The sequence below is a fragment of the Acinonyx jubatus genome, chromosome C1 (assembly GCF_027475565.1).
Source record: "Acinonyx jubatus isolate Ajub_Pintada_27869175 chromosome C1, VMU_Ajub_asm_v1.0, whole genome shotgun sequence".
Lineage (NCBI taxonomy): Eukaryota > Metazoa > Chordata > Mammalia > Carnivora > Felidae > Acinonyx > Acinonyx jubatus.
The window spans coordinates 109,367,661-109,387,319 of NC_069381.1; the positions used below are offsets into that span (position 1 = coordinate 109,367,661).

Consider the following 19,659-nt stretch of genomic DNA (forward strand, 5'->3'; position numbering starts at 1 on the left):
AATGGAGGCAATGTGGAGAACTTAGACTCTCCCCTCATCTGACAGTAAACAGATGTCACCCCTACTTTTCCCTGCTAGAGTAGTGTCAGAGGAACCCAGCTAAAACAGAATGTTTAAGCAAGACCCAGAGTTCTTATAATATAATACCCAAAATGTCCATGTTTCAGTCCAAAATCACTTATCATACAAAGAGCAAGGAAAATAGCAACTTGAATAAGAAAAGACAAGCAACATATGCCAACATGGACAGAAAAGTTAGCCATTATAAAAATGCTTCAATGAGCAATTATAAACACACCTGAAACAAATGAGAAAATACAAAGTCTTAGTAAAGAAGTAAAAGACATAAAATAGAACCAAATGGAACTTTTAGAACTGAAAAATACAATAACGAAATTAAAAAACAAAAACAAAAACAAAAAAACCTCAGTTTGGCAACAGAGAAAGGAGGAAAGAGTTAGTGAGCTTGAAGATAGAACAGTAAAAATCACCCAACCTGAAAAACAGAGAGAAAAGAGACTGAAATAAAATGACCAGAGCCTTAGGCACCATTGGGACTGTATCTTTTTTTTTTTTTTTTGGTCATTGGAGTCCTAGAAAGAAAGGAGAAAGAGATAGTGCTGCAAAAGCATTACGAGAAATAACAACTGAAAAGTTCATAATCATAACAAAAGATATAAACAAGCTCAGCAAACCTCAAACAGGATAAATTCAAATAAATTCACATCAAGATACATCATGGTTAAACTTCTGAAAACTAAAGGCAAAAAAAATCTTGAAAGTAACAAGAGAGAAACAACACATTACTTATAGGGAGAAAATGATTTGGATTTCTCATCAGAAACCGTGGAGCCCAGGAGGAAGTGGCACAATATTCTCCAAGGATTGAGAGAGAAGAGCCATCAACCCAGAATTTTATGCTAGTGAAAATATCTTTCAGAACTGAAGGGGAAATCAAGACATTCCCAGATGAAGACTAAGAGAATTGTCACTAGACCTCCTAAAAGAACAAATAGAAGAAATTCTTTAAAGAGAAAGGAAATGATAAAAGAAGAAACCGTAGAATACCAAGAAGGAAAAAATAAATAGTAAGTAATAGTGTAAGTAAGCAATTCAATAAACTTTCCTCTCCTTTTGAGTTTTCAAAATTTTGTGTGATGATTGAAGCAAAATTTGTAACACTGTCTGATGTGGTTCTAAATGTATGTAGAGGAAACATTTAAGGAAAATTATATTACAAATGGGAGAAGGTAAAAGGACATAAAGACAGATAAAGTTTCTATACTTCTCAAAGTGGTAAAATGATGACACTAATAGACTGTCATAATTTGTGTATATATAATGTAATATTGGAGCAACCACTAAAAAAAGCTTTAAAAAGAAATACATTTGAAAACACTATAAATAAATGAAAATGGAATTTTAAAAAACATTTAGGCAATCCGCAGTATGGCAGGACAAAGAAAACAGAGGAATGAAAAACAGAGAACAAACAGAAAACAAAAAATAAAATGACAGACTTAATTTCTGACATAAATAATTACATTAAGTGTAAAAAGTATAACTACACCAATTAAAAGACAGAGATTGGCTTAATAGATTTAAAAGCATGACTGTCTATGAGAAACTCACTTAAAACACAGGTTGAAAGTAAAAGGATGAAAAATATATATCATGCAAATAATAACCAAAACAAAACAGGAGTGGCTGTATTATTATCAGAAAAGTAGACCTCAGAACAAAGAAAATAGCCAGAGACAGAGGGGGACATTGCATGATGATAAAAGGATAAATCCACCAAGAAGACATAGCAATCCTAAATGTGTATGCACCAAACAACACAGCTAAAAAATATATGAAGCAAAAAATGATAGAATTGAAATGAAAAATGGGAAAATCCATAATTATGGTTGGAAACTTCAACACTCCTTTCTCAATAATGGGTAGAACAACTAGGCAATAAATCAGCAAGAATATAAAATTCAATATCATTATCAACCAACAAGATATAATTGACATGTTTAGAACATTCCACTAAACAACAGCAGAATACATGCCTTTTTCAAGCACCCTTAGAACATATAACAAGACAGTCCATATCCTGGGCCATAAAGGAAATATCAGCACACTAAAAAAATTTAACCCATACAGATTGTGTCTCTAACCACAATGGAATCAAACTAGAAATCAATAACAGAATGATAACAAGAAAGTCTCCAAACACTTGGAAACTAAACAACATATTTCCAAATAACCCATGAGCCAAAGAGAAAGTCTCAAAGGAAATTTTTTAAAAAACCAATTGAATAAAAATGAAAAAATAACATATCAAAATGTATGAGACATAGCTAAAGAAGGGCTGAGGAGATTTATAGCACTTTACATCAGAATAGAGGAAAAGCTTTGAATCAAATATCTGAGCTCCCACCTTAAAAATCTACAAAAAGAAGAATAAAGTACACTCTAGGCTGGAAGCAGAAAAGAAATAATAAAAAGAGCAGAAATCATGGAAATTGAAAAAAGAAAGAAAGAAAAGCATTAGAGAAAATCAATGAAACTAAAACCTGGTTCTTTGAAAAGGTCAAGAAAATTGACAGACCTCTCTAGCAAAACAGACCAAGAAAAGAGAAAGACACAAGTTGTCAATATCAGGGATGAAACAGAGTATCATCACAGACTCTGCAGACATCGAAATTATAATAATGGAATACTATGAATAACTCTGCACATACAAAATTTTTCTGACAACTTAGATGAAATGCACCAGTTTCTCAAAAAGCACAAATTGCCACAAGTCACTCAATCTGAAATAGATAATTTGGATTGCCCTCAACTACTAAGGAATTTATCATTTAAAAACTCCCCACAAAGAAGTCTCCAGGACCAGATGGTTTCACTGGAGAATTCTAGCAAACATTTAAAGAATTCACAACAATTCTGTGCAATCCCTTCCAGAAAATAGAAGAGGGGGAAACACTTCCTAATTCTTTTTGTGGAGCTAATGTTACTCTGATACCAAACCAGACAAAAATATTACAAAAGAATAAACCTAAAGATCTCATAAATATAGAAGTAAAAATTCATAACAAAATATTAGCAAATAGTATACAGCAATATACAAAAAGAACTACACACTATGACCAAGTGGAGTTTATTCTAGGGCTGGTTCGGTATTAAAAAACCAGTCAATGTTATCCACCATATTAAAAGGCCAACCAAGGGGGTGCCTGAGTGGCTTAGTCTGTTGAGCATCTGACTCTCTATTTCAGCTCAGGTCATGATCCCACAGTTGTGGGATCGAGCCCCAGGTCAGGCTCCATGCTCAACATGGAGGCTGCTTAAGATTCTCTCTCTCAGGGCACCTGGGTGGCTCAGTTGGTTAAGTGTCTGACTCTCAGTCAGGTCATGATCTCACGATTTCATGGGTTCGAGCCCCACATCAGGCATCAGGATCTGTGCTGACAGTGCAGAGCCTGCTTAGGGTTCTCTCTCTCTCTCTCTCCCCCTCTCTCTGCCCCTCCCCTGCTCACACTGTCTCTCTCTCTCTCAAATAAATAAACTTTAAAAAAATTTTATTAAAAAAAAAGATTCTCTCTCTCTCTCTCTCCCTCTGCCCCTCTTCCCTGCTTGTACATGCTACTCTCTCGCTAAGGTAAAATAAAAAATAAAAATAAAAATAAAAGGCTAAACAAGAAAAAATCCCATGATCATACCAACTGATGTAGAATCAACAGATGACAAAATTCAATACCCATTTCCGAGAAACACTCCCAGAAAACTAGGAATACAGGAAACTTCCTCAACTTGATAGGGATCAACCACAAGAAACTTACAGCTAACATTACACTTAATGGTTAAAGACTGAGTGCTTTCCCCTAAGCTGTGAAACAAAGTAAAGATATCTGCTTTCACCATTCTTATAATATTGGAAGTTCTGGCCAGTACATTAAGCAAGAAAAGTAAATAAAAGATATATAGATTGGAAAGGAGGAAATAAGACTGTTCCTATTTGCACATAACATGATGGTCTACATAGAAAACTTTGAGAAATCCATAAAAAGTAAGTGACTTCAGCAAGGTTACAGGAAACAAAGTCAACACACAAATCAATAATATTTTAACATACCACCAATGAATACATCAATGCCAAAATTAAAAATACAGCACCATTTATAATCTCTCAAAAAAACCACAAAAAACCCAATTTAGGTATAAACCTAACAAAACATGTACAGAACATGTATGCTGAAAACTACAAGACACTGGTGAAAGACATCAAAAAAGATCTAAATAAATGGAATTCATGGATTAGAAAACAACCTAATAGAGACATCAATTCTCCTTAAATTGATATTCAACATAACTACTATGAAAATCCCTGCAAGATTTTTTGTAGATATGGACAAGATGTTTCTAAAATGTATATGGAAAGGCAAAAGACCCAGAACAGCTAAAACAATTTAAAAAAAGAATAAGGTAGGAAGAACTAGTCTATACAGCTTCAAGACTTATTATAGAACTACAGTCAACAAGACAGTGTGGCATTGGCAGAGGAACAGACACACAGGTTAATGCAACAGAATACAGAATGCAGAAACAGACCTACAAATACGCCCAACTGATTTTTGACACAGAATGACGCAAAATGAAGTCATTGAAACAAGGATGGACTTTTCAGTGAATGATGTAGGAGCAACATCCACTGGGGAAAAATTTTTTAAAAGAAACTTAGCCTAAGTCTCACACCCTACAGAAGTTCCACTCAAAATGAAAATGGACCTAAATGTAAACTGTAAAACTATAGAATCTTCTAGAAAAAAAAAAGATAAGAGAAAACCTTCGGCAGAGATCTTAGAGGTGACACCAAAAGCAAGCTCCATGAAGGAAAATTTGATAAACTGGACTCCATCAAAACTAAAAATTTTGGGGACGCCTGGGTGGCTCAGTCGTTTAAGCATCTGACTTCGGCTCCAGTCATGATCTAAGGGTTCGTGAGTTCGAGCCCCATGTCCAGCTCTGTGCTGACAGTTCAGAGCCTGGAGACTGCTTCAGATTCTGTGTCTCCCTCTCTTTCTGCCCCTCCCCTGTTCACACTCTGTCTCTCTCTCAAAAATAAAATAAACATTAAAAAAAGTTAGAAAAAAACAACTAAAAATTTTGCTCTGCAAAGACCCTCTTAAGAGGACTTCATGAAAAATGCTGGACTGGGAGAAGATCTTTGCAAACCATGCATCCAGCAAAGGACTAGTATCTAGTATATATAAATAATTCCCAAAATTCAACAGAGAATTAAATTAGAAACCGGGCAAATAGCACACACAGACGGTTCACAAAAGAGGATATACATACTCGTGGCAGATAAGCCCATGAAAAGATGTGGGTGTGTGGGCTGGGGAGGGCTTGGGCAGGGCCAGCACCTGTATTTGTAGCCTCGCAGGACTTTCTGGATGCTGACGGCTGCCTTGTTCAGCATCTCACTCCTCTGTAACTCCAGCAGAGTGTCCTGTTTATCCTGCGATACAAGAGACCCCAGCATGTAGCTGCTCCCACTCATCTCCACACACCACCTGGGGCCAGGGCTCTGTCTCCCAAAGGGTCGCCCAGACTTTTCCCATATGTGCTCCCTGGAGGGCAAGCAAGGGGAAGGGGCACTCAAATTGATCCTGATGTAGCTCACATCAGCCCTCCAGTCCCCCATCCAAGAACTTCCCATCTTAGCTCTTTTCTCTTGTGAATTCAATCTGGCAAATTTAATTTCTGCTCTGGAGAACCCAAGAAGGGGTCAAAAAGTTTCCCCAAAGCTGTGTTTTATTTCCCCAAATTCATGTGAAATGTCATGCAACTTGTATTACAGGCTCATACTTGTTTCAATATAAACATGTTTCCTCAGCCTTCGAGTAGGACTCGAAGTGGGTCGATTAGCCTTATTCACCCCTGAGCTGCGACCGTCCCTGGCCTGCTTTTGTGCTTCAACTGGATCCCTGTTTCCTTGGGCTTGCCATCCTAGTCCCTGCAGGGCAAAGACCATCTTTGTGGAACAGAAAGAAGCTTGGCCTTTTGGTGAGTGGTAAGGAGAGGCAGGGGCTTGGTGGCCTCTCCTGCCTCCATCAGTCTTGCATCAGCAAGCATGGAGCCTCTTCATGTCCCTGGGTGGGCACTGGAAACACAGAAGTACACTAGACCCCTGACGGTGGCCTCAAGGAGTAGCCAGGGAAGGGTGGGCACTCTCCTCCTCCCCTCCTCCACCACCTGCCTACACTGACCGCACCCCTGTGGCCCTTGCCGTCTGTCCCAGCTTCTGGGACAGCACCCTGGGACTTGCCCAATGTCTATCCTCCCCGGCCTCACCTCCCCAGTGGAATCTGAAGCCCCTCTGTGTCTTCCCGGTTGTCTAAGTCCCAGAGCCCCAGCACAAGCCTGGCTAATGCATGGACAGAGGAACAGACAGACTAACCAGAGGATCAGGGTCGGGAGGTCCCTCTGGGGACAGATGAAGACAGGTGGGCAGGCTCTATGGGGAAAGTGGAGGGAGTGGAGGACTTTGGAAGGGGTGGGGGGATGGGGTGGCGCTTGGGCAGGCTGGCAGAGCATGTGTCCAGGCACTGATCTTCTCTCCTCCCTCCTCTTTCTCTCTTTGCTCACCCACCCACAGCTTACAAGGATCTCTCCTCCGTGGCTCTTGACCCAACGTGCAGTCCTGGAGGGCCCAAAGGCTGTGGGTGTCAGCCACAAGCTGCCTCTGTGTGACCTCGGGCCTCGCTGGAAGTTGTAGGGGATGGAGATGGGAGGTGCTGCTTGCACAGGCCTGCTCAAGGACAAGCTCTTCTGGGGGAGGGGGGCCAGCACACTGGCTCCTTCCATGGAAGTGCTGGCTCTCCAGGGCTCTAAAGAGGTGGAGCTTCCCCAGGTCTGACTCTTTAGACTGTGGCTCCCCACATGGAGGAGGAGGCCTATCTAAGGGACTGTGGGAGCCTATCCTGAGCTCCTGCTTGCTTCTGCCTGGTGGCCTGGGGCAGCTCCCCCTTCTCCTGAGGTCTTGCCTTTGATGCCCTGCTCTGAGAAGCCTCCTGGACTTCTGCAGGCGGGGCTGAGCTCTCCTCATGGTCCCTTGCCTCTCTTCTACAGCATGGCTTTCTACAACAGGGGTGCCTCAGGGTGGGGGCCATGCCCAGAGCAAGCTCCCACGGCACTGGCTCAGGGTGGGTGAGCGGATGCCACCTGGTGGGCATGAGACCAGCCCCTCACGCTCCAGGAGGCTGAAGACCAGTGTATTCAGGGGCTCACCTTCAGGAAAATTTTGGTCTTTCCCACTTTCCATTCTTTGTCTGTCCCCAGCCACGTTTCGGCAATGCGCAGGGTCATCTGGCGAGCCTTGTCTCGAAGCTGCCGAGGAGAAAACAGGAGTGGCTTGGTGGCGTTGGAGCAGGCCCCCAGGTGGGAGGCTGAGGCTCCCTCCACAAAGGCTTTCTGGGACTCGAGTCTTCCTTCTCCCCTGGGTGTCAGTGTTGCTTGGCCAGGACATAGGCTCAAGGCACTTCTGAACAAGAATGGGGCCAGGGGAGAGCCCAGACCCAGGAGCCTCGAGGCCACCACGCCTGGGGCCTCAGCGTGGCTGTTGAGCACTTGGACAGCAGCTCCAAGTGTAGGCAGCTGAGTGTTTGAGAAAGGATGGGAAGGACTTCTTGCTCCAAACAGCAACCCCAACAGGGCATGATCTCGCCAGTGTTTGCTTTAAATGGCAGACAGCTCCTAGTACCAACATTTCAGCCACTAACCTCATCCAGGGAGTGTGACACGGTGGGAGCCAACCCCTCCCTCTCTCCCAGGGCACCCAGGGAGTGAGAGATGGGGCTGGGGGAGATGAGAAGGAAGGGGGTCCAGGAAGGGGCCCTCAGCATTGGGAGGGCAGCTAGAGGACCCCCTTGAACCTGGGGGTTGGGGTGCCCCTGAGGTCACTTACGCCTGTCAGGGCCAGCATGAGCAGGCGGGGGGCGGGGGGGGGGCGGTGGCAGGGTGAGCACCTGGAATCTCACGGCGCTGGGCAGCAACACACGAAACCTCTGGGAGAACAGGTCAAACGTGTACCGGATGGGGAAGCCCGACTTGCGGATGTACACTGTCTGCATCATGCCCGAGTAGCGCAGCTGCCGGATGCACAGCTCCCGGTCGAACAGCTGCGGGCGCACAGGTCACAGGCCTGCTTTCTGAACAGCTGCACGTGCTCGGTGCACCTGCCAGGGCGGCCCTCCCAACCACCCGGCTGTCCCCAGATACGAGAGAACCCCACGATGCTTGCCTGAATCGCAGTGTATGCTTTAACCTGCAGACTCCTATTTTCCAGAGAGGAATTTGGACCCAAGTCACTGAAAATTCGGTCCCGAGAGTATTTCCAAGCAGATGGAAGTCGGTAATATACAAACTGTGACTTCCACAAGAACACTAATACTTCCCTCATTCTCAGCAAATGCAAAGTACTATGAATATAAAAGTTATTTGCATATGTCATGTTTAAAATGTTTTTAAATGCTCCACAACAATGTTCTCAAAGAAGTTTCCTTGCGGCCTTGCCTGTGCTGGGGTGGGCGCTGTCCCACCTCCCACACTCTAATGGAATGAAGAAACACATTTCCTACCTAGAGTCAGAAAGCATTGTAGCCAGCTTAGTTTCTCTCCCCCAGAGATGGGCATGGCTGATAGAGAGGAATTTGGACACGATGCTTTGAGCAGGGGAATCGGGTCTTCAGCCATGGCTCCAGACTCTGCATGGCTTAGCCGCAAGAGAGCCCCCCTCAACCTCCCAGCCAGGAGTGTCTGGGGACTAAGGGCACACCCTCGAATCTGGCAAGCCCACCAGCAGGCTGTTACCCACCTGGAAAGGCTGAGGACCACAGAGCCAACTGCTCGTGGGGTCCAGGGCCACATGGCAGTTAGTCTTGGGCAACTAATTGGCTCCCATTTATTGAGCATTTCCAGTGGGCTCCATGTTTCTCATTTAATCTTTATAACAGCCCTACATAGTGGGGTACTTAGCTCCAATTTAAAGATGAGGTGCCTGAGGCTCAGGGCCACACTGAGCAAGGTTCACCTTGAACCTGCCTGGCCCCTCAGCCTGGCCTCCCCCTACACCTACATAGCAGCCACTGTCTGTGAGCCATGTCCCAGCTGGGGCTACTGGAGAGACAGAAGCATCAGCCCCAGGCCCCGCCCACCTGTCCCTCAGCGCTGGAAGTGGGGTGGGGGATGAGGGCAGAGGGCCTCTGAAAGCACAGTTATTACCCAACATACAGGTGTTGTGCCTAGCTTCTGGATTTCCTGGGCCAGTCCCAATTTCATATAATTCTGTTCTATTCCAAAAATATGCTGCATTTAATGTAATATTAACTTTTTCCCCTTATAAGATTTTTTTGAGTCATTTCATCTCCTTTTAGATGTTATTTCCCAGTTTTGGGGAGTCCTGTATTTGAGCCTCTGGGTGTGATTCCCAAGCCCACAGATCCAGGACTTCTGGGTGGCAGGCTCCTACCCAGCACATATGCAGATAAAGCCAACCTCCAAAGAGCTGCTTGGCCTCAGGTCTTGGTGACAGCTAGCCAGCCTCTAACATCCTAGTATGGGTTGCTGCCTTACTGAGCCAGGTTTACACACGCAGATGTGCCAAAACATCATGTATAGGCCTTGCTGCCCCCATAGGTTGGCAGGATTCTGACTTTACAGGAGAGAAAACGGGCTCAGAGAAGCAGAGCACCGGCCAAGTGCAAACAGCTGGTGAATGGCAGGCCAGAGATAGCAGAGGTCTGGTTATCCAAAGCCCTGCCAGTCACTGACCTTAGAATGGCCTAGACTGGTCACCTTGCCTCAGTGTCCCCATCTGTAAAATGGGGACAGACAGCTCTAATGCTAGCCAGGCCCTGGTAAAGGAGTGACATAACCCTAGATGCCATTAGACTCATCCAGTAGGTGCTCCCTCCCTCCTCGTGTGTGCCCCCCAGCCCCCCCTCATTACCAGTGGCTTCTTGTACTCGTTGGGTTTGATGCAGCGGATGAAGTAGGGCTGGCAGCTGGTCAGGATTTTCATCAGCTGGTCTAGGGACTTCTTGAACTGGCCTGCCAGGGTGGAGGGCTGCTTGCCAGAGTCTGCAGACTGCAAGCAGAAGCACAGGTACAAGCGGGGCGCTGGGGGGCTCGGCCTGGGGCACAGCTGACCCAGAGGAGGGCTCCTGCCAACATCCCACAGATGGGCAGGGCTGTGTTCACTCAGCCCCTCCCTTACTGGCCCACCATAGGTTCTGGTGAGCAAGACATGGCCAGGCATCCTGCTTAGAGGTGGGGTCTCCCACGTGGGGTGTACAGGATCATGCACCAGCGTGAGAAAGCATGTGAGACCTTACAACACTCCCTTTTTACCTCACCCTTCCACATTTTCAGTTCTTGTGTCAGTTTTGTTTTTAAAACATGTTTTATACTGCACATTGTAAGCATTGTAGTAAACGTATATAGTTTTAAAACAAATGTATTGAAACTATGGATGCAGGAGAAAACAAGCCCTAGTGTATGTTTTGTGCAATGCCTGATCTTGGGCAATGCTCCCTGATCAAACCCTCTCCGAGTCAAAGGCAACTGAACGAAGGCAGGTACTGCCAAATGGCAGCAATTGGAGACACGTGGCAACACTTTTGAGACAAGAAAGCCACCACTGGCACCTTACAGGAACAATGGGCAGCATTTTCCTGTTGTCCAGGTTGGTGAAATAATGTGCATTCCCCCCCATGTCCTCCTGACATGCTCCAGGGGCCCCACGGTGGCCGGGACAAGCCTATACTCTGGCCTTGCTGTGGAGAGTGTAGCCTAACTCAGTGATGCAGAGGGTATGGGCTGGTCCCAGCTGGTTCCAGACGTGGGCAAGTCCTGCACCGCCTCAGGGCTTCTTGGTGCCTTCCTGGGCCCTGAGGTCTCAGGAGAGGCTGCCTACAGAGGGTAGGGTGGGGCATGATATGATGAGAGGTCAAGGGCACCTCAGTGTGGCCAGAGCAGAATGCAAGGCACAGGGGGCAGGTTCCTCTGCCTACACCCCAAGTTCCTGAGCCACTCCTGGGCCCATCTCCCTGCCCCTTGGTGGGGGAGTTCCTCATTAGACAATTCATGGGCCTTTTCTGGAACAGTCACTCTTGAGGGGTGGAGGCATGGCAGGGAGTGGGTAGGCAGACCCCCACCCTGCCAGGACATCCTAGGCTTCCCTGGGGAGCACTGAGGGCTCCCTGCTGCCCACCTCCCTGGCCGGTGGCCCGTAGTGCTGCCCCTGCCACACCACACACCCCACACCACATACACACACACCACATACATAGCATACACACACTGCACCCACATACATCACACAAAACGCACTCCACACACCCCACACCACACGCACATATACCAAATAACCACACACACCACACACACCACACATATGCCCCAGAGACACCACACAAAACGCATACGGCATGCACACACACCACACAATACATACACCATGCACATACCCAACACATACATAGAGACCAATCTAGAAACATAATATTAACACCAGCAGATGTGCCTCCACCAGACCACTACACTCTCAGAAGCAGGCCTGTCAATGTGAACCTGTTCCCTTACCACTGCCCACACAGCAACCCCTCACTCCTGATTTTCGCTCACTTCTGGGCCCTGACTGAGCAACTGAGACCCAGGTGATAGGTCTTCCCTGTGTGTGCCTGTCTGACCCCTGAGGCCCTAAGGGCTGAGAGACCCAGGAGGCACTGGCAGGGCCACCCACGGGAGACCACCTTGAAGAGCTGGCTCCCTGCCTTTGCCCGGATGATGGTCCCGTGGCCCATCTTGGTCCCAGCGGACTCCAGCTTGAATATCTCCTTCAGGAACTTGTTCTCGGAGGAATAGACCAGGGTGAGGATATCTGTGCTCAGCACGTCTCGATTCTTTTCCAGGAAGCCTGTGGGGGAAGCAGAGCCCACTCGCCAGCCCAGTTCGGCCATCACCACAGACCCACAGGGGAAGGGGAGGGCAGCAGGGTGGGGACTCTGGTCACATCAGGAGGCCTGAAGGAGTCCCTGCCAAAGCCGCCCTCTCCACCCCTCCCTTGACCTCCCTGTCCGGCCAGCAGGGCCCCCCTGTACCCGGGCCTGCACTCATCTCTGCCCAGTGTGTCACACCCACCTCTAAACCCTCCGACCCCCACACCCGCCAGCCCCTCCACAACCCCTATCGAATCCACTGCCAGTCCTTCTGCCTGAACCATCCCTCTGATCACAGCCCACCACTCTGCCCTCTGTCCCACCCTTCCTGGCTTGTGGCCCAGACTGTCCTGCCCAGTGCTGCCTCACCCTGCCCAAACACTTCCTCTGCTGTCCTGTCACCACAGCATGCCTTCCTCGTCTCCTCCTTCCTCGACCCCCGGGGCCCCTGTGGCCCTGTACCCCACTGGCACAGAGTTACCCTCAGAGGCCCCAGCCCTCCCACACCTCCAGCCCCCGCCGGCCACTCCTGGACACTCTTCCTTCCTCAGGCATGCACGCCAGCTCTGGCTCATTCTTCAAGACCGGCTCAAGCATGGTCTATTCCAGGAGGCTCCCCAGGGCCCTCCTCAGGGCTCCCCTGGCCTCTGTGTGACCTTTCTCATGGGCTCTACTGCTCGGTTCAAGGGTGGGTCGAGGACTTTCCCTTTCCTTCGCCACCCCCCCCCCCCCCGCTGGGTGCACCACAGGAGTGGGACAGGAGTGATTGGTGATCCTGTTCCCTCAACACCCCCGCCCTCGCCTTCACTGTAACCGCCAGGTGTACTCTGGAGCTGACCAGCAGCTGCTGGGGACCGTATGTCCCTTCAGGGTACAGTCTAGATTTCCCTGCAGTGAAATGTCTGAGGGCTCCTCTCGGGGCTCTGTCCCACTAAAGTTCCGGGTGACCTTGGGCAAGTCTGATTCAGGCAGCTACTTATTCACATAAAGGAGCTAGAAAAGGAAAGCAGGAGAAGGAGATTGTGAAGAAGCCTCCTGCCCCCACCGATAAGTCCTGAAAATCTGGCAGCCTGGTAACATCCAGGGAGCTTGCAGTCTGCAGGGGCCTCTCCTGCCCTCGCCCCAGAGCCCCGATGCAGCGCCGGGAGGATCTGTGCGTCCACCTGCCCCAGCTGGCCAGTCTGGCTGCTTCCAAGCCCCTGCTCTTCCTGAGAGCCCAAAATGGAAGAGGGAAAGGAATTCAGACTGCTGGGTCTTACTGGCTCCAAGGATGGGGCGTGGCTTGCTGATTAGGAGGTCCTGAGGGCACATTTCCCTCCTCATTAGGAGTTTAAATTGCACAGGTCTTGGGGGTGAATGTGTGCCCTTAGGCGTTGTGTGTGTGAACCTGTGTGTGCGCTCTGACAGAAGAGGTTTAGATTTGTTTTTTTAACGTTTATTTATTTTCGAGAGACAGAGCATGAGTGAGGGAGGAGCAGAGAGAGGGAGACACAGAATCCAAAGCAGGCTCCAGGCTCTGAGCTGTCAGCACAGAGCCCAATGGGGGGCTCGAACTCATGAATAGTGAGATCATGACCTGAGCCGAAGTCAGACACTTAACCAGCTGAGCCGCCCAGGCGCCCCTGACAGAAGAGGTTTGGGAACCAAGCATGTCTGTGGTTGCTAAGGCAGACCTGAGGGCCTGGAGCCCCCAACCCCTCTACCAGCCCTGCTCTGGGGTTCTGGAAGGTCCTGCTAGAACCAGGGCCACCTCCAGCCTGAAGACTGAGAATCCAGAAATTAAGGAGGGGCGGTGTTATGGGCTGAGTTGCATCGTCTGCCCCTAGCCCCCATCCACACATTGCAGCCCTAACCCCAGGACCTCAGAATGTGACCATATGTAGAGATGGGGCCTTTACAGAGGTGATTAAGTTAACATGAGCCTATTAGGTGGCCCTCATCCAGTATGAGTGGTGCCAACAAACCATGTCCATTCCATTCCCTTTGTCCCATTGCCAGCTCTGCAAAATGACCTTGTCCTCTCAGCCTCCTTCCCACAGCCCCCCTGGAATGGTCCAGATCTGGAAGGGAAGGGAAGTGGACAGGAGCTGCGCCTACCTTCTGTCTGGTAGTACACCTCGCCGGCAAAGTGCGCGATGCCAAATCTGGCGTCGTGGATGTTCTTGGGCTGCAGGTAAGCCTTGTTGTTGGCATGGACACTGTTCAGTTTTTGCAGCATGGTGGTATCTGTCCCCTGGAAGAAGGCACACGCCCTGTGGGCTGACATCCCAGAGTCCAGCCATGCACGGGAGGTTAGCTGGCACAGCCACAGGGCTCAGGGGCTTCCTCACAGGGACAGAGCAGCTCAGCTCAGAATGACCGAGGACCCTTCTAACAGACGGGAAACTGCCACTCAGGGGTTGGTGACTAGTCTCTATAAATGAGGGCCGAGCTGGGAGCAGAGACCGGGTCTGCTGACCTCCACGGCCGGCTCTCCGGCTCCACCCTTCCCTACCGTTGTCCAGGTACCTGGCCCTGGCTTCACCCTTCTCTGGACTCAGACTGCTTTGAAAGTCTAGGGACTTTCCTAGGACAGGCAGAGCGCCTTGAGGGCGAGAAGGCAAGCATTTCCATCTCTTGTACCCTCTGCAGCTCTAGGCCCACGAGTGCTTAGGAAGCCCCTCTTAGGGTGAGTTCTTGGATGTGAATAAACAGTGACTGCGATGTCATGCTGCTGGGGAGTGGGAGCGAGGCTGGAGTCAGGAGGCCTTCCTGTAGGAGGCGAAACTCGCAGGAGAGGAGGTTGCCCGGGTTGGGGCTGGTCTGCTAATGCCTGACAGAGGTTTCTGCAACCCAGGGGACCCAGGGGAGTTTCTCAACCTCGAGGGTGAGACCTGTGAGTGGGGCTCTCCACCCGAGGGTGGGTGGGCTCAGGGACGCACCTGCGGGAAGTGGCTCTCCTCGTCCAGGAGGGAGATGATGCTCATGGGCTTGAGGGCCAGCAGGTCCAGGGTGGGGCGATTGTCACTGTACTGGATGTAGTCCCAGGCGATGCCCTCCGAGAGGTACTCCTCCTGCTCCATGGTGAACACGTGCCGCACAAAGAACTGCTGCAGGTGCTCATTGGCAAAATTGATGCAGAGCTGCTCGAAGCTGTGGAGGGAGCACCGCCCCCGTGGGAGGGGCCCGGTCAGCCCGTCCCTGTCATCGCCGGCAGGACCCGCGGAGCTGCTGGCCGCTTGCACCCAGCCTTCCGCGTAGCCCGCAGGGGCTCATCCCCATACACACGTACACGCAGTCGCTACCCTCCCCCTTCTCTCGCCTCCGCCACCATCACCCACTCCATCCCCTGGCAAACAGACCTAGAGACCTTGGTCAAGAGCAGAGCCTTGGGGGACCATGTGACCCGTAGCAGCCCCACCCCGAGGGGCACGAGGCCCCAGTATTGAGGGCCGGGCTCCCCTGCATCAGCAAGAGTCCTTACTCCCGCTCTGGCCTCCAGCTACTCTTCCTCCCCGCTTCCCATCTCAGGTCGGCACCTCCAATCATCACCCCCCGCTGGACTCACAAACCAAGGAGTCACACCTGACACCTCTGTCTCCTCCCTTCCCAGTTCCAACTGTCTGCCAGAGTCAGGTCCCCTCACTCCAACACAGCGCCCTGCTCTGCTGACTCTGTTCCCACACTGCCGCCGGGGCCCAGGCCCCTCACTCACCATCCAGAGCACAGCTGCGGCCTCCTGTGGGCTCTCCCCACATCCCCATCTCACACACTACGCGGCGGGCTCTCTGGCCAGCAGGCCCCGCTGTCCCCCTGCTTCCAATCCCCTCTTTTCAGATCCCCACAGTGAACAGTGCACAGAGAACAATGCAAAGCCTTGCTGTGTCTCTGAGAGTGACCTGGGTCGCTGCGGGCTCCTTCCTGCGGTGCTGTGAAGGCACCCACTTCTCCCCGGCCTGAGTGGTCACATGTTTGCTGCTTCCCTCCTCTCCTTCCTCATTACCCTGCTCATTGTGTTCATCCCTTGGGCCTTTCTTCCTCTGGATGGGTTGCCCACTTATGCAAAACCTCACCATTCCTGAGACTGGTTGTTCAACGTCTGTTAACCCGGGAGGTGAGGGGACAGGTCCACCGTGTGCCCCACTCCCAGCATGCAGCCTGGAGAGCACTCAGTGGCCACCTGCAGGAAGGGACTGCTGCCCTGTCACAGACCCAGCTCAGGGCTCCCTCAGGGAGGGGCCCCTGCATAAATGACTGGATCCCCCACAACCACCTCTAAGGCAGCCAAGGTGCTTGGTTGGCTCAGCTGTCACTCCTAGGGACAGAAACCAATGATCTGAATCACACCTGACTTTCCTGTGCCTGAGAGCTGCCATTGCCCTGGGCTTAGCCAGCCCTGCCCATCCCCCCGGCGCACTGAGCAGGCCTGTGCCCTGCCCGCCCCGCTGGTCCGGGAGGCAGCAATCCCAGCGTGCTCCTGCTTGCTTGTCCTAATTTTCCTCCTCGGACATCCTCCTGCCACTCAACAGCGCCCCAGGGCATCACTTGTCCTTATTTGACTCCGCTGCCTGACGCCCTTCAGCGCCCTGTTGCCCCCCTCCCCGGTCCTCATCACAGTCCCAACTAGGCATCGCTTTTCTGACCTGCCTCTTGCCTCCAGCTCGTGGGCCTCCAGTCTGGGCTGCTGGGACACTGGGACACAGGGCCAGAGGTGTCCCGCCTTGCCTGACCCTTGCCAAACTGAAAAGTCAGGGATGGTCACAAATCTCCTACCTTCCTTTCCCCGTTACTAGTAGGGTATCCCACCAATGAAGCAGTTGGATCAGGGCTAGCAATTTCCATGTTCACCCCTGCCTCACGTGATAATTCACTTCAGTTCATTAGGAGAGCAGATGGCTCAAGAGGGGTGACAGATGCTGGGCTGCAGCCTGACTCTTGGGGAGGCCTTTAGCTATGTGGCCTTCTCTAGATGTGCAGGGGGAGTCAGGGGGAGGCACACAGACCATCTCACTGCAGACACATCCAGCCTGCAGAGCAGTCCCATGGGGGAGGAAGGGTTACCCTCCAGCTTGCTTAGCTAGACAGGACCCAAGCCGATCTCCCATTCTCTGAAAGCAGGCGAACTGAGATCTTCATACCTATTATTCTGGAAATTTTCAAAACCAAATATGTCCAGGAGGCCGATGGCCCTTCGCACATTTTTGGGGTCCTGGGCAGGTGGAGTGAAAATTGCAGCATTGATTTTCTTGACAATCCACAGGAAGAGGTGCCCGTAAATGCCCTGAGGAGACATGGGGGAAAGCCCACAGGCTTTGAAGCATAAGAGGAAGGCTGGCCCTTATCTCTAAGTTCACCGGCAAAGTCTGCACCCACACTGGATATTCCGGACCTGCTGAGGGGTGTTATCCCTACTTATAGGCAAGAACCTGAAGCCCAAAGAGGCTAGAAAGCCCACAGTCACCTGGCAGGTGACTGGCAGTCAGGACCAGCCCAGCCATTGCCGCTCTTTCCTGTTCTCCACCAGCAGGGCAAGGAGCCTTGTTCAACACACAGACACGGGGGCCTCTTCTCCCACAGCTCTGTACCTTGACAAAGGCGTCCCTCCGGTCTGCAGCCTGGGTGATGTTCAGGGGCCTGGTGACAAACTCCCCTCGGATGATGATGGAATGCTTGATCAGACAGTCCCGGAGTGCCTGCCACTTCACCTGGAAAGGCAGGTGAGGCCTGGCATCACGGCCGATGCGGCGGGGCCTGGCTCCTTGGCTCTGACCTACCTAGTCTTGTTTTCTTCCATGACCAAACACCCTAGACCCAAGGCTTGATGGTGGGAGATGCCTATGGGGCTGTGCAAGAGGGCTGGGCCAGACGGAGACCAGAGTCAGGGTCCCTGGGCGGGCCCAGGCCCAGCATCAGTCTGAACACTGGGGTGTTAGAGTGTTCCGGAAGGATACACAACCTGGATGGGTCCTGGGCATGCTGGCTGCTTGGTTTACCAGCTGTGTGCTGGTCTCCTGGGGGCCGGGGAAGGGGCTGGTGCCATAAGCAGACCTTGGAGAACAGTGGGCGGGGAGAGTTCTGAGGCCAGGTGACTGGCATCTGGATTGACCCCAACTGAAGCCATTCCTGCCTGGGGGCTGAAGGCCTAAGGGAACAGGAGGATTCTGGATGGGCCAGTCCTCTCACCATGCAGGGAAGACTGAGCCAGCAAGAACCCAAAGTTTCTAAGAACCCTGAACAAATTAAGAATATTAGCAGCAAAATGTGATTGCTTTGTTTGTTTGCTTGCTTCAATTCTATTAATTTCCCACCAGAACTGTCAACAGGGTGTGACATGAAGGAAATTATAATGTTCCCAGGGCAGAGATGTGTCTCCAGCCAGGGCCTGCCATCCTTCCTCCAAGTGAGGCTCCACTTTCCCAGAATAGCACAACTCTGGCAGGGGCTTATTGAGGCAGGCAGGGAAGGTCCAGTGTAAGGGCACTGGGCCATGTGACCGTGTGGGGGGAGCTTGGGGACTGGGTGGGGTGGGGAGTGAGGATGCTGAGTGAAGGCCCCTGAAGAGCAGGGGGGACATGGGGAAGAGGGAAGAGATGGGTGTTAAAGCTGGACTGATCATTCTGTTAAAGATTAGCTCACACTGCTTCCCACCCCCAGTGTCTGCAGAGCCAGATGGGTTCAGGGGTTGAGCTGAGAGTCTGGGAGAGGAGTTGGGGGGAAGAAGTGGGAGCCTGGGAAGTGTTATGACAATCAGGAGTCAGGTGGCTGTGAGCCCAGACCCCTGGGGCCCCTCACAGAAATGGAAGCTGGCAGACACAATGGCCAGCCTACCTCCAGCAACTTCAGCACGATGGGAAAGGCAGGCGTCTCCATCACATCAGAGGAGTCCAGGTTCTTGAAGACTGCGGCTATGGAGAGAAGCAGTAACCCGGATTGGCAAGGCAGCCGAAGTGATGGATCAGGGGTCCCAGTAGTGCCTGGCCTGGGGCAGCCGTAGATCCACCTATTAGGGGCAACTGTTCCTGGATGTGGGGCACCACCTCTCCCAGGCCCTCTCTGCGGGAGCCAATGTCCCTGGTGATTACCAGCCCCTTAGCTGTGAAGGAGTGTAACAGACTACTTCCCCCTCCACTCAGTGAGGTCGTAGCCCTGGGTCAAAGTGAAGTTTGAAGAAAAGAGGGCTTATTTGGAGGGAGAAGGCTGGTGCTGGTGTGGGCAGGATGGGGTCTACTAAAGAGAAAGATGAGCCATCAGCCCCCTTCAATCCACTCTGCTGTCCATGGAGATCCAGGCATCATTTATTCATTCAAATAAGCGGACATCCACAGAGCGTCACTATAAGCCAGGTCCAGTCCCCTTGCAGAGGTTTCCTGACCGGCCCCTCCTAGCCTCAATCCCCTTCTCTGAGGCAACCTCCACGTCAGGGCTGCTGGGGGTGGGGGAGGGGGGGGAAGTGTCGTTTCTGTATGTATATATTTTCTCTTTTTTAAACTTGAAAAAATTATAAAATAAAGCATTCACATAAAAAAGTGTATAGAACCCCAAGGCGTGTTATAATAAATAATGATTAAGTCAACACTGTGTATCCACTACTACTGCCAAGATACAAAGCCTGGACAACATCCGAAGCTCTCATGGTCCTTTCTTGCTAAGACCACGTTCCTCCCCACTCACTAATGGAAACCACTTC

General features: G+C 50.7%; 1 protein-coding gene across 2 annotated transcripts in view; it reads right to left on the bottom strand.

Annotated features, from left to right (window-relative positions):
- MYO7B (myosin VIIB) overlaps positions 1–19,659 on the bottom strand; it is an 84,175-nt gene that overhangs the window by 29,720 nt on the left and 34,796 nt on the right. For both annotated transcript variants that reach the window (XR_008295255.1, XM_053214846.1), the window contains exons 10-19: positions 18,801–18,877; positions 17,558–17,677; positions 17,111–17,253; positions 14,915–15,125; positions 14,091–14,226; positions 11,808–11,971; positions 10,004–10,141; positions 8,022–8,174; positions 7,285–7,383; positions 5,418–5,512 (exon numbers count right to left, since the gene is read on the bottom strand). Coding sequence is in view for 1 of the 2 variants with exons in the window: in XM_053214846.1 (XP_053070821.1) it covers positions 5,418–5,512; positions 7,285–7,383; positions 8,022–8,174; positions 10,004–10,141; positions 11,808–11,971; positions 14,091–14,226; positions 14,915–15,125; positions 17,111–17,253; positions 17,558–17,677; positions 18,801–18,877 (1,336 nt within the window). In the remaining variant the exon portion in view is untranslated. The remainder of the gene's footprint in view (positions 1–5,417; positions 5,513–7,284; positions 7,384–8,021; positions 8,175–10,003; positions 10,142–11,807; positions 11,972–14,090; positions 14,227–14,914; positions 15,126–17,110; positions 17,254–17,557; positions 17,678–18,800; positions 18,878–19,659) is intronic.